Source organism: Dermacentor andersoni, chromosome 2 (assembly GCF_023375885.2).
Source record: "Dermacentor andersoni chromosome 2, qqDerAnde1_hic_scaffold, whole genome shotgun sequence".
NCBI lineage: Eukaryota > Metazoa > Arthropoda > Arachnida > Ixodida > Ixodidae > Dermacentor > Dermacentor andersoni.
Genome location: NC_092815.1, coordinates 119063032 through 119075667, shown reverse-complemented (window position 1 = coordinate 119075667; position 12636 = coordinate 119063032). Strand labels below are relative to the sequence as shown.

Here is a 12636-nt window from a genome sequence, read left to right as displayed (position 1 = left end):
GGCATAGCGACGTGGAGTTCGAGAGCAGTGAGCAGCCTGGAAAAAGGAACTGGAAGTTTGCGGAATAGTTTCGCACCGGACAACTATTAGCGGTTGCTGCGACAGAGAGTTGTCAGGAGCACCAAGGAGGGCCAACACCCCGGAGAGGCAGTCCAGGCGGCGGAGACAGGAATGGTCAAGGTAGGGCACTTTTCTGTTGTCTCTTGGTCCACCTTGTCGGGCTAGCGCCTAAGTGATATTCTCGAGTTAAAGCGAAGCTTGTAGGACATCTCACGATGGCGGAGAGCGACATGGCTGCCGCAGGGGCTGGTCAAGAAGGGGAAAATGTACCCATTCGACAGGGTGAGCAATTGCTCACAAAAGAAGTGTTTGAGCTTGAGAAGCTCAGACTAATGCTAGAGATGGAAAAAATTAAGCTCGCTCAAATGCAGCTACAGCCGCTGGTGGATGCACAGCGCGGACAAAGGCAGTTGTCGGGTATCAAGCTGGGGGAGTATGCGAAAGAATTGAAGGCAGTTCTTGCTCCAATGCCAGAGGCGGATCCCACAGTGCCCGCATGGTTTAAAAGCGTGGACACTCTCTTTGAAACATTGCAAATCCCCGAGGATATTCGTGGAGTGATATTGCTGCCGTTCCTGAATGAGAAGATGAGAGCATTTGTAGCAAGCGAGTCGGACGGTAGCGTAATGCCTTACCCTGAACTGAAAGAAAAAATTCTAAAGGAACTTAAAATGACTCCTAATGAGTATCGGCGCTTATTCCTTTCTGTAAAGAAAGAACAGGATGATTCATGGCATCAGGTGGCGACCAGGTTAGAAACTTTGTTCTCATACTACCTAAAGAGTAGGGACGTCACAACCTTGAAGGATCTAAAAGATTTGGTTATCGCCGATAGGTTTAAACAAATATTATCAGAGGAAGTAAGGACATATGTCATGCAGAATGAAGTCACGCACTGGCTTGTTGCTAGCGAAACTGCCGAGCTAGCCGAGACATATGAGGAAAGCAGACGTGTGGGCTGGATCCGAGAGCGTTCGGATAAGCCACTTTCTGAAGGAGACAGACGCGTGGGGAGGACGAGTGGCCAAACAGGGAATGCAGGCAAGAAACTTCGAACGGGAGCTATCCGATGCTTCCAATGCAAGAAATTTGGACACTACGCTAGCAATTGTCCAGACCCGCGGCACGGTTTCGAGAAGGTGCAGCCCGAGGAAGAGAACAGCAAAATCGTAGCGAGGGCGGAGATAATTGTATCTGACAGTTTTCAGCCGCAGGTGGAGCAGTGTGATAAGGTAAACCAGCAAGCCGCGTCGGAGGTGTTAAACTGGGTCGATTTGGAAGTTGGGGGGAATTCCGTCAGGGCTTGTCTCGACTCAGGTGCAGAGATAACTGTGTTGAGGACAGAGACGGTACCCGAGGCTTGTAAGGGCAAGAGTTCAGGTAAAATTAAGTTAAAGGGCGCATTTGGTCAGGTTGTTGACGCGGACCTACTTTATCTACCACTATCCCTAGCCGGAGAGGATGGATGCAGACACCAACAGGTGCTGATTCTGTGTGCAGTCACTGATGTGTTGTCAAAAGGCATAGGTGCATTGTTAACGCCAGAGGCGCACGAACTTCTGGAAAGTGCGAAAATGGAGCTGGATGAAGAAGCGCAGGATAGAGCCACTCTCGAGCAAGCGTTTATCACCACAGAAAATGCAGTCGCAGACTGGCCAGAAGGGGGTCCAGAGCTCGATGACGACGAAGAGACGGAGGAGGATGTTATGATTGCGTCCGTCGGCCTGGCTGGAAACGAAGCTATAGGTTCGGATGATGCATCTCCTGCGGCCAGCTTCAGGGTCGAGCAGAAAGAGGACAACTCGCTGTGTGAAGCATGGAAGCAAGCAGCAGACGGTACGCATGGAATGAAAGTACAAGATGGTATGCTTTTTCATGACGAGAGGATTAACGGCCAACTGCACAGGCAATTAGTGTTGCCCGAATCAAAAAGGAAAGAAGTTTTAGAGCTTGCGCATGATAGACCCAGTGGCGGCCACTTCTCTCAGAAAAAGACGAAGCAAAGGCTTAGGAGCGCATTCTTTTGGCCTACTATAGTTGCGGATGTAAAGCGCCACTGTCGAACTTGTCATACTTGCCAGACCTTTGCACGACCGTCATTTAAAGACAACGTGCCTATCACCCCATTGACGAGGCCTGAGCGACCCTTTGAGGTTGTATACATTGACTGTATAGGGCCACTTGACCCGGCATCGATGCGCGGGCACCGCTATGCCTTGAGTGTGGTGGACTTATGCACAAGGTGGGCGGAAGTGATTCCCTTAAGGAGCCTCACTGCGAAAGTGACGTGTCAGGCGTTGATAGAAGTGTTCTCGCGGTACGGGACGCCTGAACTGATTTGCTGTGATCAAGGCACCAACTTTGTGTCAAGGTTAACACAGGAACTCATGGAGCGGTTAGGGGTGAAGATGCGGTTTTCCACTCCAGAGCACCCGCAAAGCAACGGAATTGTTGAAAGGTGGAATGGCACCTTTAAGGCAATGCTCCGACACGTTGTCCATGATCACAAAGGGGACTGGGACCGCTACGTTCCGTGCGTGTTATGGGCGTATAGGGAAGTGCCTCATGATATAACAGGAATTTCGCCATTCGAATTGATGTTTGGCCGAGCACCGCGTGGGCCGCTTGACATTCTTCGGCAAACATGGACTGGAGAGTGGACACTACCTACGGGGTTGAACAAGCCAGCGGCGCAGTACTTGAGGGATCTCAGGACTAAGATGGCAGAAGCATCGGCTAAGGTTAATGAACATTCTGAGCCGATTCAAAGAAGGTACGCTGAGAAGTACAATTTGAGGGCGAGGGAAAAGCAATTTGTCATAGGTGATAAGGTTCTAGTGTTGGATGGTGGTCAAATAGGCAAACTGCAGCCAAAATGGAAAGGGCCAGCGGTAGTAAAGGAGAAGAAGCGGGACAACAGTTATGTTGTGCAGCTTGAAGAGGGAACCAAGTGGGTGCATGCGAATCGCCTGCGGCCATACATGGCGAGATCCTATAATGTAGGCGTAGTGTTTGAATCGGACGAAGAGTTCGGTGCAGTAACGCATGCCCCCTGTCCTACAGTGAAGGAAGAAAACGTACAGTTCCAAGTGGAGAATGAGACATTAACGGCGCGACAGTGTGACGAGCTACTTAGAGTTTTAGGAGAAGCTCAGGAGGTATTCTCTCAACGACCAGGTAAATGCTTGGTAGGTTCACATAAAATTGCACTGCTTCCAAATGCAACACGGGAGAAAGCACACCTGTACAGGGTGCCAGTGGCATTCCGCAAGGAGATTGAGCGACAGGTTGCTGAACTGCAAGACTGGGGCTTCGTGTATCCGGTAGACAGCTCCTTCGTACACCCAGTAGTGTGTGTAGCCAAGAAAGACGGCTCATTAAGGATGTGTGTTGACTACAGGAAATTAAATGCAGTGACAGAGCCTGACAGCTTTCCTATGTCGAATATGACCGAGTTGTTGTACGAGGTAGCGCGTGCCAGCTACATATCTGTGCTAGATATGACTAGGGGGTATTGGCAGATAGCTCTAGAGGAGGAGTCGCAGCGACTCACCGCTTTTGCTACACCTAAAGGTTTGTATGCTTGGAGAGTCATGCCGTACGGGTTGAGAAACTCGGCCGCAACTTTTCAGAGAATTATGAATGATGTCTTACGTGAGCATTCAGAATATGCCATGGCATATATTGACGACGTGGCTGTATTTTCGACAACCTGGGCAGACCACATGCGGCATTTGGGGAAGGTGTTGGCCACTCTCAGGCAGGTGGGTCTGACGGCGAATCCTGCTAAGTGCAAGTTCGCACAGACAAAGGTGAAATACCTTGGTCATGTCGTCGGATCCGGGACGCATTCCCCCGATCCAGATAGGGTGAGTGCCATCTTCAAACTGCAGGCGCCGAAAACCAAGAGGGATCTTAGGAGTGTGCTGGGCCTTTTTAACTATTACCGTGAATATGTTCCCGAATATTCTAAGGTGGTGCGCCCGCTAACTGACTTGACAGGCCGTAGGATACCTAAGGTGATCCCGTGGAATGAGGAGGCAGAGAATGCATTTTGCGCTGTAAAGAACGTATTAGCATCACTGCCGCAGTTAGTGGCGCCTGATCATGATAATGAGTTTCTGTTGACAACCGATGCCTCCGAGATAGCGGTAGGGGCTTGCCTATCGCAGCTTGTGGAGGGAGAACAAAAGCCAGTCGCATTCTTGAGTAAAAAGCTATCAGCATCACAGGCAAAGTGGTCAGCCATAGAGAGAGAGGCGTTTGCGGTCGTGTGGGCGCTGGGGAGGCTGGACACCTGGCTATTTGGAGCAAAAATAAAGGTGGCCACCGACCATAATCCGCTAACGTTTCTGGCCGGCTCCGCATCCACCAGCCCAAGGCTGATGCGCTGGTCACTTGCGCTACAGAAGTATGAATTAGAGATAGTTCACATAAAAGGCACGGCAAATCGATGTGCAGATGCGCTGTCGCGATTAGGTGACGGTGAGGGGGAGTAAAAGCCTGATACGGGAAATGCGCAGCCACTGTGGCTTTGCTAAGTGCTTGTGTGTATAGGCTTGTATGTGAGTGCATGCGGGTTAGGACGCACGTGCCCAATTCTAGTGTTCGCGGGTGCTGCTGTCGACAGACCTCACGGTCGACAGCGAAGCTATTTTTGTTGTTTCTACCGCGGATGCATGGTGGACCTGACAGCAGATTTGTGCCCTTCCATTGTTAATTGCAAGGACCATTCGTGATGTGCTGTGTGGTGTGTGCGGGTGGTGTGTGTGTGAAATGTCACGCTGACAACAAGTATCCCCGTGACATTCTTGGTGGGGAGGAGTGGAGGTCGGCGTTGTTTGCGCGGACGGCTGCATGCAAGGATCGCGCGGGGTGGTCAAAAGAGACGCGTGGTTCGACACCAAGACGGCGGCGATTTATAGCCATCGGGGGTGGGGGACCCGCGGTCTACGGAGAGCGCGTAAGCGGGGTGACTGTGTGTCGGGCTTCCGCCAGTCGGTTCGCGGAAGCAGTGCCCTGGCCTTGAAGTCAACCCCTCGTCGCTGAACCGCTCTAGGCCGAGACATTCGCAAACTGTCCAGATGCCCCAACGGAGCGTGGAAGTGCTTTCTTCGTGGAAGTGTGTCTTTTGCGAACTTGTGAGACAAAAGGGGACTCGTTGCACTGCAAAGGATTTGTGGCAACGGCCTGGACGTATTGGAACTCCCGATAGTGTCACCTTGGAGCCCCGTTGTGTGTACACTGCGCGCACCGCAGTGTGATTGGACGAACGATGGGGCGAGGGGGTTGCTGGGGATGCTTTTATGTACGTGCGGGGCCGTTGGAAAGGAATTGGGGGGAGATTCGGCTAAGAAAGAAGACCAAAATTCTAACATGTTACTCGTAGTGATGTCCGTGTAAATATTTTCCTTTCTATCGCTTGCATATTCTATCTTAATAAACAGTTAACCTCATTGCAATCAGCGTCACTGGCGTGCCTACTGTAATGTGACTTCGCGACATCCACAACATCTTCAAGTTTCCCTCACTGACATCGAGGCGAACATCAACTCCCTCGTTATATTCATCACAGTCATTCGGAATTTAAGCCGCACCGGACACCTATCTGAACTCGTAGCTTCATCTGGCCTCATTCATCATGTCACACATTCAGCAGTGTTTTTTTTTTTTTAAATCTTGACTGAAGACCTTGTGACCACCTAATCTCAGATTCCTACTTGCCGAGTCATCTTGCCTTCCTGGTCTCATGCACACCCGGCGACAAAATATCGCGGGGCACGAGATCTGAGAAAAAGTTGAACATCTCCACAACCTCGCAACGCGGTCTGTTATTTTCATTCGGGACCTCGACTGGATTATGCTAACAACATTGTCGAATACAGTTTTACTGGCTGCTGTTGCACACAGGCTGCTCGGGAATTGAACGTTTTTCGGAGATCCCGCGGTGCGTAAACTTTTGTCGCCGGGTGCATACCACACGTACCGGGTTGTTCCCTTTGAAAGCGCGACCAGATGACGCTGCAGTCGGCGTGAGCATTGCCTTCCAGCTCCAGCTCGCGGGGCGGTGAACTGTGACCATGTTCCGGGATGGCGAAAGCCAGGGAGTTATTAATAGTCGCGAGTACGTAAGCGAACTTTCACTGTTGCCTCTGGCCGTTCGACTTGAGCAACTAGAATTATTCTTTACTGCGTAGGTTATTCCGCGTAAGTCTGAAGCAAGGCACCTCCTTTCCCTCCATCCTGCGGAAGGAAAGGGTCGATCCCCTCCTTCCCTACACCCGCCATTCCACGAAGTTGCCTCAGCGCCACTCATCTCGCGCCAAATCATGTCGAAACGGCACATAGCCGGTAAACCTCTGCAGCTCATATAGTTTCTTCTCAATGACAGCTCTGGCAGAGAATAAGTGATACTCCTAAGCGCACTTCATATATATATACACGCGTGACAGTGCACATCAATGGCGCTCTCTCTAGGTTTGTTTTTTCCGCCCCCACCGATATCTATATAGGCAAGAACGGCTGCTATAGCTCGCTCCTGCTGTGGGCTCCAAGACCGAGGACAGTGATGTGGGAGAAAACTGAACGGTGTTTCCCAAGCCGACCTGGGGCGGTATCCACGCAGTCTCCGCGACCTTTCTTCCTACCGGCGCCGTCAGTCAGACGTCGTCTGACGGGGAGTCCCCGAGTCGCGATTCAAACACACACGCGAGCGCAAAATAAAAATAATAGTAAAAAAAAAGTCACACAGTCACTTCGGTGTAGTGCCGAGAATACACTCGCTCGCGTGACGAACCTTTTGTTTCTCTCTTCATTTTTCTTGTCTCTTGGGCCCCAGCCAGGCTGTGGGGTTCCGACCTGAGGTGCACTTGACGCCGAGCCTTCCACCTCCTCCACTTTTGCGTCGCGCCGGAGGATTGCGTAGTTTACCTCCGGCGCCCTAACCCGCTGCGAACTTCCAACGCGTAGAGACCACATAGCTCAATGTGCCAATCCCACGATGGGATACCTGCAGACAACAAAGGCAGCCAGGACGTCTGGCCGAGAAACCGCGGGGGCGCGCTGCATGCGGCAGCCATGACAGGTCGCAATCACGTCCGCAGCGTGACGTCACAGAAGTTGCGTCGCGCGCTGCGCACCACCCGTACCACCGCAGCGGCATGAATTCATGGCCTCCTCGTGGAAATCATTGCGTGTAGTGTCATCAGCCAAATTAATTTGTAAAAACGGAAAGCCTATGATGGAAAGAGATATTTGAATTGTAACACTGCCCTGACTCCGACGGAAAGCCCATTCCTTCCACATCATATGTTCGTACGTTTGTTCATAAGATGCTGTGCTGTGCGCTGAAGGGAAATAATGAATTTTCAACGAAGACGCCTGGCCGGTCACTACAGTGAAACGTTACCACATCACTGCATAACGAATGGAACACGGACCAGGAAATTTTTGTTTTCGCAATGAGCTCCTGCGATGTTGTGCGTGCGTGTGTGTGCGCTCCCACTGATCAGAAATTGCGGCATGCAAAGTAAAAACGAAATATATATAACAAATGTTCGCCTTCGCGTATTGTTCGGGGGTGGCAAATGAAACTTCCCAATCTTTAGTTTCAGGTCTTTAGGGCGACTTCATACGAGGTACCAACGAGACCATCCTAACGTACACCCTGGGAGTTACCATCATGCCCTCATGCGAGCAGGCGCTCGCGTGAGCACCTGCTCAAAAGCACCGTGGATGACTGAATCACGTGTCCTTCGCACCCAGTGAGGCGGTTCAACGAGGAGCAGGGTGTGAGACCGGGCTAGTTGGTATTCCATTGCTGAAGTGACTAGCGCAAGAGTAGACACGCGGCACAAAAGGGCGACAAAGACGAGCGCAACAGACGGGAAGGTGCTTAAACGTGAGTCTACAGGAGCACAATCAGAAAGCTCAAAAAGGGAGATAAGATTTCCTTGGGGTCCATTGTTCCCAATCTAAACGTCAGTCACTCTTTGGAAAAACAGAAATAATAGCAATGCACGGGAAGGAAAACACCAGACTCATCGTTGAGTCAGCGGCTACCACAGAAGGCAACTGCGTCAGCAAACCATTCATAGCATTGACCGCTAAAGAATTTGCATTCCTGGGGACTGTCTGTGGGAGACCACCTTAAGCCCTGCCCCCGCGATGGTGCGCTCTTGTCTGCTTGTGATAACCATGTTGTCTTGCACGTGTGCAACTGTCGCGATTAAGTGCGCGAGAGTATATATTCGTAACCGTTGTTGTAATAAACGCCAGCTGGAAGTTGCGCTTGTCCTTGTCGCCCTTTTGTGCCCCGTGTCTATATACTCTTGCGCTAGCCGCTTCATCAAAGAGGCGGACGCGCCCCGACATTCCGAAAGCTGTTACGAAATGTGCAAGCGAAGGGTGTACACCATGGTGTATACTCCGATTATTTGCTTCCCCTATGGTGCGCACTGGTGGCTCTCCGGGTTTGTGACGACGCGCTGTGCGCAAACGGCGACACATTCACGCACGCGAGCGTGCTATCCTCAATTAAAGAACGTGACGCGGATCCGCTGGCGTTCTCTCCCCCGGAGAGTTATCCACGGCGCCCGCTACGTCGTAAACCCGCGGGGTGGGCACGTGACCAGGGCGCCGTTGCGAACGAACCCCGCCGTGGGTTGCGCTAATGCAACGACTGGCGCGTGTCTGTGCCTGCTCAGAAGCCGGTGGAGCTGACGGTTGTCTCTTCCACTCGCTGACTGCTGACGCCTTTACGCGGACGCGACCTGCACGCACTGCATTGGACCGCAGTTTCCCGGAATAAGAGCGGGCGGGCGAAAGACACCTGGTGCCTTCGCGTGGGCACCGATCATTGCACCTGTGTGTCGACTGCGATATACTCGGAACGAAAAGCCGAAGACGCCACGATGAATATGAATATAGATCGGATGCGCTTCTGTGTCGGCGGCAGCGTCTTCGCACACGGACTCTACTGGGTGCTGCGGTGAGTGCTGCCCCAGGGCTACTTACCGCGTGTCTAGAATGCCAGCCTAGTCATTTACTTGTCTGCCGTCGTGTGATTTGTGCGTCGAGAGCGAGGTTCGTTGGAAAAGCAGGGAGCGCGAAAGTGCTTTTTTGTGTGTCTGTGTGTGTGTGTACGTGTGTTCGTGTGTGTGTGTGTGTGTGTGTGCGCGCGCCAACTGTAAAATACAAAAAAAAAATACTTGCCTGATGGAGCCGTCGGCCTATGCCGACGAGAGTGGGCGGGCGCGCGTTATGTAGTTATTTGCGGTGGTTGAAATCGCCTTAATAGCTACAGTGTTGGCAATTGAAGACAGCATGACACTAGTTCCGAAGTATCTGTTTTTCCTGCCACCTATACCCGACTGGACTCGAGTTCAAAGTACAAGTGTCATGCGGGAGTGCCGTCGGGTGACGCGTTCCTTGGCGCGTTATTTTTAAGCCGCGACGAGAACGGGATACGATGCCAGCTGAGCGCTGCCACGGCAAGTGCCAAGTGCCGTTTGAAAGCACGAAATCATGAGACGGTTGCTCGTAAATTTTCTATAGCACGTGGAATCTGCACGTCGGCGCATTTTTTTCTTTTTTTGCTCGACTGTGCACATGCCTGTAATTGAACTAAGCAGCTGTCAACTCACCTAACAAAGCAACTCATATCAACTCCTCTGTACATCGGATCATCCGTGCTCCGGATACATATCTTGGTGGCTTCTTTACAAAATAGGTGTGTAATGCAATACCCACTCGGCTTCCGCTCTTTAAATTCAAGTTAGAGTACCGCAGGCTTAATTCGCAGCCCCCCAACTAGACGGCGCTTCTCATAACTCGTGAAATTTATTTATTTGCAAAACTGCCACTCTCGATCGAGAGCATAACAGGTCGGCATATTGAGCGTACATTGTACAAAAAAGAAAATGAGAGAATATATATATATATATATATATAACATACATAATTTACAATACTCTATACAATAGCATACATAACGGAAAGTGTTTGCCGAGCAATGCGTATAGTCAATTTGAACAGAGGACACGAGAGCGCACAATTAACACACTAAAAAATAGAAAAAAAGTACAATACAAGAAAAGAAAGGCAGTCAAGTGAATAAACGAAAATTCACGATGAGACAGTCAGCATATTGAAATGCGTAAACATGCTGGCTGTCAAGTTAAAGTTAACGCCTCTATTTTCGTACGGAACTGAGACAGAGAGTTAGTGCTTGTTATTTCGCGATATAATTGGTTTCACTTCCGTATTGCAGATGGAAAAAAATGAGCATTTGAATGGGTTGACCTTGTGGGAATATTCTACCAACGTATGCAGATGCTTGTGTCGGATTTCACGTGACATTGGATAAGTGACATATTTATACTGATCAATTCTATAAGTATCATGAAGAATTTGAAAAAGAAATATTAATCGGGCCTGTCTCGCTCTAGCTTCTAAAGTCTGAAGGCCGGAGAGAGGGAGAGAGATTAATATAAGAGAGGAAAGGCAGGGAGGTTAACCAAACGCACGTCCGATTTGCTACCCTGCACTTGGGGAAGGGGTATGGGGACGAATAGAGAGAGAGGAGATAGAGAGAGCACAGTTTCGCGCGCATCGTTGTGAGTTCGAAGGCCAGAGGCAACCAACAGGTTAGTAGGGTAATTGGTACATTTATATTTGTTCTAAATAAACCTAACAGCGTTACGTTGAACGGTTTCTAGTTTTTTTATGTTAGTCTTGGAATGCGAACACCATACTGTATTGGCATACGCTAAAGCAGATCTCACGACGGTAGTGCAGGCTAGGAGTTTGGTGGACGGAGGTGATAGCCTTAGGCATCGTTTAAGGTAGAACAGTTTGCGCGCTGCAGTGGTAGTGATGCTTGTGGTGTGAGTGTACCATTTCACATCAGATGTTAATGCAATGCCTAAATATTTGTGTTCTCTTACTTTTCCGAGCGGTTGGTCATTAATAAGGTAAGTGTAGTGCGAAGGTTGTTTTCTTCTTGAGACGGTTATGGTCACAGATATTTTTATGTTCCCTGACATCTGCCAATTATTGCACCGATCTGCCAGTATGCTAAGAGATCTGGTAAGTAGAAGGTGATCATTGCGACTGCTAATTTCTCTGTGAATAATGCAATCATCAGCAAATAACTTCATACTGCACTCTATGTTACTGGTCATGTCATTACTGAATATTAACAATAAAACTATCCCAAGCACAAATCCCCTCGGAACTCCGGATGTTATAGTGGTACGTTTTTAGATGGCATGTTTTCTATTACTACGAATGGGGATCTGTCTAACAAAAAGTATTTAATCCAGGCGTTATTTCCCTTTTTCCAAGCACGGTTTCTAGTTTCGCTATTAGTTTTTTTGTGGCACAAACAGAATCAAATGCTTTCGCTAGATCAAGTAATATCATGTCAATTTGGCTATGGTTATTGATAGCACTCGCAAGGTCATGAACTACACTTCAGTGAGAGTAATGGTTGTCAAACCGCTACGAAAACCATGTTGATTAGGTTATAAGCAGTTTATTGTCTCTATAAAATTAGTGATATGTTTCAGAATTATATGCTCGAGCAATTTACAGGACGTGCTTGTTAATGATATCGGCCTGAAGGTAGAAGGCGTGTCTGTGTTTCCCGATTTGCGGATTGGAGTTACCTTAGCGACTTTCCAATCGTCTGGTAGTTTGGACGCTAAAAGTGACTTGCAAAGATTAGGCCGAGGTACATGTTAGACAATTGCGCATATTTTTTGAGGAAAATGTTAGGAATGTCATCAGGGCCATTACCCTTTTTGGGATCTAGATTTAAAAGGAGGTTAAGAACTCCGGCGTCGATGATGTCTAAGCGACCAATACTCGCATTAGTAGCCGCTCTGAGGGGAGGTAGAAAGCCATTATCTTCCTTAAATAGTGAGTGAAAAAAATCGTTAAATTCGTTTGCTCTAGCAGTTTTTTTCCTCTGGCGAGGGCGTGGACGCAGAAGACGTGCTCACGCGAAAGTAACTCCAGAATCTTTGCGAGTTACTATTAAGAAAGTTCAGAAGGGTTACCTTAAAGTATTGTTGTTTTGCTTGTCTTTTCTTTGAAGACTGTCCTCAGTAATATGTATCTGGCTATGACTTCCAGAAAAATGAGTGCTGAGAAATATCAAGTCCAGAATATTTGCTGTGATACCTTGTGTGCGTGTAAGCTGCAAAATGGCCTGTTGAAGGTTGAAGTTAAGCATGAGGTCAACTAGCGCATTCGAGGCAAATGGTGTATGATGCGTCGTGGCTCAGTTAAAGTCTGGAAAGTTAGTCTCCCATGAGGATGACTCGAGAGTTACGTGCTGGTCGATGCATGAATTCCTGAAGGGCCTATATGCACTCTTGACCTGCGGATGGACACCGGTAAACACACCCGGTGATAATTGTATTGTCATTGCACATAATCTTGCAAAATACTGCTTCAGCATCCTCAACGCTTGGCAGGAACACAAAATGAACGCATTTTTTTATTAGTGGGGCCACGCCCCCGCCTCGACTTGACCAATATTTTCTAATCACCGAGTAGTTAGGCGATGCG

The 12636-nt window shown here is 49.2% G+C and overlaps 1 protein-coding gene across 1 annotated transcript; it reads left to right on the top strand.

Annotated features, from left to right (window-relative positions):
* The first annotated feature begins 275 nt into the window (after positions 1-275).
* On the top strand, positions 276-4559 carry LOC140215840 (uncharacterized). Its single transcript, XM_072286155.1, has 3 exons — positions 276-678; positions 1561-1896; positions 2167-4559. The coding sequence occupies exons 1-3, from the start codon at positions 276-278 to the stop codon at positions 4557-4559; spliced, it is 3132 nt and encodes a 1043-aa protein (XP_072142256.1).
* The last annotated feature ends 8077 nt before the right edge of the window (positions 4560-12636 follow it).

What these genes read in the sequence shown, in the direction of transcription:
- LOC140215840 (XM_072286155.1), top strand. Translation starts at nt 276, where the DNA reads ATGGCGGAGAGCGACATGGCTGCCGCAGGGGCTGGTCAAGAAGGGGAA. An exon ending in TGTAGCAAGCGAGTCGGACG is followed by an intron (nt 679 to 1,560) that starts GTAGCGTAATGC and finishes TTCTGTGTGCAG; the next exon opens with TCACTGATGTGTTGTCAAAA. An exon ending in ATGGAAGCAAGCAGCAGACG is followed by an intron (nt 1,897 to 2,166) that starts GTACGCATGGAA and finishes CGTCATTTAAAG; the next exon opens with ACAACGTGCCTATCACCCCA.